This window comes from Astyanax mexicanus, chromosome 4 (genome assembly GCF_023375975.1).
Source record: "Astyanax mexicanus isolate ESR-SI-001 chromosome 4, AstMex3_surface, whole genome shotgun sequence".
In the NCBI taxonomy this organism is placed as follows: domain Eukaryota; kingdom Metazoa; phylum Chordata; class Actinopteri; order Characiformes; family Acestrorhamphidae; genus Astyanax; species Astyanax mexicanus.
The window spans coordinates 53,382,267-53,389,876 of NC_064411.1; the positions used below are offsets into that span (position 1 = coordinate 53,382,267).

Here is a 7,610-nt window from a genome sequence, read left to right on the forward strand (position 1 = left end):
ATTTGAAATATATATATATATATATATATATATATATATATATATATATATATTTACATCTTGTCTTCGGCAAATTAGAAAAAGACAATGAATATGAATCACAAAACTAATGTCAACCATTTCTTTCAAAGACATTAAACATTGAATGAGATCAAACTAACGGCAAAGATTAAGGATTAGGGGTTAAGGAGCGTAATGAATGAAAACCTACGGAAATTGTACAGTATTTGTGTCCCAATTATTTCACTTTATTTAAAGGAGAACTCCGGTGTAAAATGGACTTTTGTTGTAGTAAAACATGATAAAAAGTACTTAATTTTAAGAGTTTGTGACACAGCTCTGACAACTGTATGTGTTTGCTGGCTTCCGAAAACCTATTATTCATAAATAATATTATTGTGGTTAATATAATAATGATATTTTCAAAACTGAGTCATTCTATGAAGAGTTAGAGACTTTTAAGTATTCTAGTCTCTTTATTTCTGGATATATTAAGAGTCAGAATGTGTGTGAAACACTCTGGAGGTTGTATAGTGAGATTAGTTGATATCAGAGAGGAGGTCAGTTTAGAGAATCACTGGAAGCAGAATCAGAATCAGTGCCAAAAAATACTGGACTGTTGTATCAGTTACAGAGTAAACCGACAGGTTTGACATTAGCTGGGGTTTATAATCGGCTGAGTTTAAACATCTGACCTATTATGCAAACACTGTGTGTGTGTTTTTTTTAGGATTAAATCAGTAAATGTCAATATGAAAGGATTTGACCAAAAACTGACATAAAATAAAGTAAATCATACTAAATAAATAAAATAAAAACTCCCAAGTAAACAATTGTATGTGTTGTCGATTCTTTATTTAAGTATTATAATGGAATAAGATGAAAGATTCATAGATAAATCGGTTGTTTTAAATCAGTTCTCTTCAACAAAATGATATTTTATAGCTACTTCAGATGTGTAATAATAATTTATCATTTTCACATCTAAAATTATTCAAATAAAATACATATAGTCATAAAGCAATATGAAAGTACTTGTAATAATAAACTAGGATTTTTACAATTATGTTTAAGAAACATAAACTACAACCTAAATTAAAAACACACAATATTAAAAATCAGCTATATATATATATATATATATATATATATATATATATATATATATATATATATTAATGAAAAGCACCAATTCAAACGAATCGATTCTCTTCCACCAATGAAGGAACTGTAAAAGCTCAAAAAGTCCAAATGAACCGATTCTTTCTGCATTAGCTGGTCCCTATTTAAACCTCCGTCAATGAGCTGATGTATAAGCTGATGTACTTAAAAGAACCAGTTCAAACGAATCGATTATCTCGAAGATTCTTTTCTGTTGTTAAAAAAACACCAGTTCAAATAAATCGATTCACTCAAATCGCTTATTTTAGTAGTTACACATTGCTATTATAAACCTACGTCTATAAAATGATTTATTAAAAAATAAACACCAGTTCAAACGAATCGATTCTCTCAAACCAATTGTATAAATGATTTAACATTTCTTTTAAAAAGCAACACTTCAAATGAACCGATTCTTTCACTAGTGGCCGGTCAGTTCAAACGAATCGATTCTCTTAAACCAATTGTATAAATGATTTAACATTTCTTTCAAAAAGCAACACTTCAAGTGAACCGATTCTTTTACTAGTGGCCGGTCAGTTCAAATGAATCGATTCTCTCGAACCCATTTTTTTTCTTCAGTTTCAAAAGAACCGATTCTTTCAGTAGTGGAGAGTCAGTTCAAATGAATCGATTCTCTCTAACAAACTATTTTCAGTTTTAAAAGATCCGATTCTTTCACTAGTGACCGGTCAGTTCAAATGAATCAATTATCTCGAACCAACTATTTTCAGTTTTAAAAAGAACCGATTCTTTCACTAGTGACCGGTCAGTTCAAATGAATCAATTATCTCGAACCAACTATTTTCAGTTTTAAAAAGAACCGGTTCTTTCAGCAAAAAACATCAGTTCAAATGAATCAATTCTCTTCAATCATTTTTTTAGTTTCAAAAGAACTGATTCTTTAAGTAGTGGGCGGTCGCTGTTATTATTTATTAAAAAAAACTTTCAAAAACGTTCAAATGAATCGATTTTCTGAAACCGATTCTTTTGGTAGTGGCCAGGTAAGTTCAAATTAATCGATACCTTCGAACCCAGTTTTTTCAGTTTCAAAGAAACCGATTCTTTCATTTTAGTGGCCGGTCGCTATTATGATTTATTAAAAAAAAAAACTACAAGTTCAAATGAATCGATTCTCTGGAGCCGGTTCTTTCGCTGAATGAAGCGTCGCCTCCAGACTGAAGGTGGCAGCAGAAGCTCAGACTGAGCTCCAGTAAGAAGCGCTGAAGAAGTCGTGGACCTTGATCTCCTGAAGGTAGGACAACATGGATATTCCAGCGTTTTTTAGTGAATAAACTCAGAAATAAAGTTCAGACTGATTCATTAGAGTATCGGTTCATCTCCAGGATGGTCCTGCAGCGGCTCCTGTTGGCGCTGATTAACCGGGCGCAGCTGGTGGAGCGGCTCGCCGAGTCTAAAGCGATCCGCCGTGCGGCGCAGCTCACCGCCTTCGCCGTCATTAAGGGGCGGCTGGCGGGGAAGCAGGCCTCCGCCAGGCTGCGGGACTCAGACACCGCGCGGATGATGCGGGAGGAGGCGCGCAGGATGCCGCAGAGCGCGGCGGACGCGGCCCAGACCGTCTCCAGAATCAGAAACACCTTCATGAAGGAGGTGAAGGAGGGCATGAGGGAGGCCAACCGACAAATCAAGGACAGGAAGTGACCCTGAGGAGACCTGGGACTGGAGAACCTGATTGAGAACCTGCTGGAGAACTGGGAAAACTCAAGATGTTCAATGATGTGGTTGACCATTCTACCCAGTAAGATACTGGCCATCTAGTTTAGGGGATGTTTTGGGTTGAGTTTAATGATGGGTCACCATTAGCTAGCTGGTCTACCACCATGACCACCCTCACCTGCTTTCAGATGTTCCAATTTGGTCTTTGATGGTCAAAGTGATTGATTTGCTGGTCATTCAGACGAACATGTACCATAAACTGGGTAGATAGCTAGTTACTTATTTATATATTAGTCATATATTTATTTATTCTTGGTCAGTATAGTGTATGTTGCATTTAGGGTTGGTCATCCTTGCTCATTCTGGTCAACCATCTTGGTCATGAAGACAAAATCCTACACTATACTGGGTATAGTATAGTATAGTGGTCATGCTATTGAACCAAGTTGATTAGCTTGGTAGTGTTGGTCATGAAGATGAGAACATACCCTATATACTGGTTAAATATGTGGTTAACCAACTTTTCACCAAAATAGCAGTCATGCTAGTCAACTGGCTTGATCCTGTTACTCTTGCTGGTCAATTAGATAAAAAAACTACACTATACTGTTTAAAGGGATAACCAGCTTTTGGCCAGTATTGTGGAAACATACCCTATACTGGTTAGGGTACATTGCATTTGCATTTAATGTTGGCTATGCTGGGCAACCAGCTTGGTCATATTGATCAATCACATTGGTCTTGCTGGTCAATGGTTTTGGTCACATTGGTCCGGATGGTCAACCAGCTTGGTTATAAATTAGAACATACCCTATACTGGTTAGATATGTGGCTAACTAGCCCTGACCAGTTTAGGCTTGATCATGTTGGTCTTGCTAGTCAACCAGCTTGGGTCATAAAGACAAAAACCTACACTATACTGGTTCGTTAACTAGTTATTGGCTGCTATAGTGTATTTTGCATTTGATGTTGGCCATGCTGGTCAACCAGCTTGGTGGTATTGATCAACCATATTGGTCTTGCTGGTCAACCAGCTTGGTCATAAAAACAAAAACCTACACTATACTGTTTAAATGGATAACCAGCTTGGTTGTCAATAAGCTTGGTCATGTTGGTCATGAAAATGAAAACATACCCTATACTGGTTAGATTTGTGGTTAATCAGCTCTTGGCTAGTATAGCGGTTATGCTAGTCAACCAGCTTAGTCATGTGGTCAACAGGTTTGGGACAGAAAAAGGTTAGATAACAGATTAACTAGTTTTTGGCCGCTATATTGTATGTTTCATTTGATGTTGGCCATGTTGGTGAACCAGCTTGGGCATATTGATCAACTATGTCGGTCTTGCTGGTCTGGATTAGATAAGTGGTTTACCAGCATTTAGCCAGTATAGTGGTTATTCTAGTGAATCGGCTATTTTAATAGCTTGGTTAGGTTCACCAGCCAAACCCTCAAACTCAAACAAAAGCATGGCCTATGATGGTTGATCATGGTACAGAACCATCGCCTTTACAATAGTACTCAACCAGTATGACCAGCATGAGAAGCAGCTTGGTCAGGTTTGTCATACTGATAGACCAGTAATTCCAACTCAATTCAAAAACACACCATGCTGGTGAAGAACAACGATGGTTAACCCCATTAGTCCACTACTTTGACCATGTTAACCATACTGACCAGACTGATTAGACCAGTAAATCCATCATACTCAAACAAAAAAACACAACTTACACAAATATCCAGCTTCTCAACCAACTTAGTATACAGCTAGCTTACTGGTTTATTGCATATTTTCACCTGGATGATGATTTTCAACACCTTGACCATCTTGTTTCCAGCTACCAACACAAATTGGACTTTAAATGGATCAGATTTTTCAGCAGGGGATTGACACGAGTTGGACAGATGGAGCACAAACCTGGACTTGGACAATCTGTGTAGGCATCTCAAGGCCTTAGGTTCTAACAAATGACTTTAAACTCATAGTTCTGGACTGTTCTGCTGATGTTCTGGTGGTCCCCAAAGTCTGGATTGTATAGAATGAATGAGTTTCACAATTGACTGGTTTCCATTGATTGATTTATTCATTGTAATTGATTAATTTTAATTTTAAAGCCTTACCTGAACTAAAGTTGTCCTGTTGCAGCCAAAAAACAAGAGCTTCTCCAGAACCAGGGCTGAGAACCTCTGGACTGTAAGACCCTAGACCACCTACAAATGGACAAATGGGTGGTCCCTCCATCCAGTCTTCTATGACTCAAATATAGTATAGAGCCAATTTCCCAATACACAAGAAGCTGCAGCCAACAAAACATTGCATTCTTTCTTTGCCTTTGGGAAGTTCAGCCCTGTTATCACCAGTTATCACATGTTGGATGTTATGTACTACTGTAATTTATTATCTGTATGTTGTAAATTATCAACAAAGAAATATATCAGGGTATTTGTTTTATGTCCCAATATATTGGCCACTAGGGTCACGGTTGGTGTCACATTTTAACTTGTGAAATAAACCTCACCTGTGGATCAAACTCTGGTTAAGTTTATTGTGTTCGAGTTCCGGAGGGTATCTACTTTATTTCAGTAATTCAGTTCATAATGTGAATCTCATATATTATATAGATAGATGTATTAAACACACAGAGCTTTTGGCAGTGTGCCAAGTCCTGCTGGAAAATGAAATCCGCATCTTCATAAAAGTAGCAGAGGTTCAGCATGACGTGCTGTAAGATTTTGTGGGAAAACAAAACTGCACTGACTTTAGACTTGATAATAAAACACAGTGGATCAACACCAGCAGATGACATGTCTCTCTTTATCCAAACCATCACTGATTGGTGGAAACTTCACACTAGACCTCGAGCAGTTTGGACTGTGTGTCACTCCACTCTTCCTCCAGACTCTGCTCCCTTTAATTTACTTTAAATGAAATGTAAAATTTACTGATGATCAGTGATGGTTTGGAGAGACATGTCTGTCATCTGCTGGTGTTGATCCACTGTGTTTTATTATCAAGTCTAAAGTCAGTGCAGTTTTGTTTTCCCCACAAAATCTTACAGCACTTCATATCTTGCAGCTTCCCTCTGCTACTGACAACTTTTATGGAGATGTGGATTTCATTTTCCAGCAGGACTTGGCGGCACACTGCCCACACTGCCAAAAGTACCAATTGGTCTTATACTATTCTAATTTTCTGAGACACTGATTTTAAATAAACACTTAAAATAGATCACTCTGTGTTTAATACATCTATATAATATATGAGTTTCACATTTTGAACTGAATTACTGAAATAAAGTAACTTCTCAATGATATTCTAATTTTGTGATTCTCCACCCACATTATCCATCTAAGTACAGCCATCAGAAGATCTGGGTTGGCTGAATGAGGCTTGTTAAAGTTGGGTTGGAGTGGTAAAATAGAGCATCTTATGTAAATGTGGATCTTACTTAATTGCATGTAAAAACAGTGGAACATATTGTAGATACATTGATGCAGTTTTTTTTTGGATTGTGTAATATTGGGAAATCTAACTTTTGGCCAACATTCTCCTACCTGTGTAATAAAAAAAAAAAAATATATATATATATATATATATGTATCCAACACTCTTATAAACATTAGAATTTGTGAGCTTTAGTGCACTGACAGGTTATAATCAATGCAAGTACAATAAATCATAAATATGAATTAACTACCATCATGTTGTAAAAGGGCAACTTTATGGTAGTACACAAATTATGAGCTAAATATAACCAGTAGATTTGCTTGTTCATTAAACAAATGACACATTTTTAGGTCTTAAATTATTTTTCAGAGATAATTTGGTGTGAAACTATTAATTGTAGCACATAGAGACTCGGACTTACTATCTAATTTACTATCGAAAACCACCAGTTATGTTTATTTCTTGAATATTTGCAAAAATACATTTAGAAATGTTGTGAAAATTAAAAGTTTTTTCATTATTTTAAAATGTTCTGCATTGTAGATTAATACTAAGCTTATCCAAACTATGAAGAAAAACTAAAAAATGATAAACCAGTATATGGTTTATATTTTAGATTCTCCAAAAAGTAGGACCATTAGCTTAGATAGAGGCAGTTTTGCACATCTCTGCTGGATTTTCTCAGTCAGCTTTATGAGGTAGAGTCACCTGGAATTCAGGCTTTCAGTTAACAGCTGTGCTGAACTCATCAAGAGTTAATTACTTGAATTTCGTGCCTCTTAAATGTTACTGTTTGAGAGCATCAGTTAAAGTAAAGTAGTGAAGAGGTAGAGTTACAGGTATACAGTGAATAGTGAATATTTGAGTAATGTTCGAATCCAGATTATGGCAAAAGAAAATCAATCAAAAAAGACGAATTTCAAGAACTTTGAAAATATCCTCCAAAAACATTATAATGGTGAAACTGGCACTCATCAGGACTCATCAGATAAGAGCACCTAAATAATTGCTTCTTCACAGAGCATTTTTCGGTTTGTTTAACACTTTTAAGTTACTACATGATTCTTTATGGAGTTTGGATCACTTCACTATTCATTTCCACTGTTAAAAAACACATTTCTCACTTTTCTCCCCTCTTTTAGGAAGATTTACACCAGCACACGGAGCTGTATGAGAAAGATTTTGTTTTATTTGTTGAATTAGCCGTTCTCCTCTCCTGGTTCTCGCCGTTTGATCAGTGGAATGAATCAGATCAGTCGGTTATTTACATGAATTTCTCAGTTTTTCTCTTCAGTCCCGAAGTGTCCTAAAAAGCCGAGGTGGTG

General features: G+C 36.3%; 1 protein-coding gene across 1 annotated transcript; it reads left to right on the forward strand.

The window, feature by feature from the left end:
- Positions 1 to 2,304: 2,304 nt before the first annotated feature.
- On the forward strand, positions 2,305 to 5,368 carry si:ch211-162e15.3 (protein NCBP2AS2). The gene is made up of 2 exons (XM_007232774.4): positions 2,305 to 2,416; positions 2,508 to 5,368. The coding sequence occupies exon 2, from the start codon at positions 2,509 to 2,511 to the stop codon at positions 2,821 to 2,823; it is 315 nt and encodes a 104-aa protein (XP_007232836.1). The 5' UTR covers positions 2,305 to 2,416; position 2,508; the 3' UTR covers positions 2,824 to 5,368.
- Positions 5,369 to 7,610: the final 2,242 nt, after the last annotated feature.

Bases quoted from the DNA above. Each gene is read 5' to 3' on its own strand.
- si:ch211-162e15.3 (XM_007232774.4), top strand. From the start codon at position 2,509: ATGGTCCTGCAGCGGCTCCTGTTGGCGCTGATTAACCGGGCGCAGCTG.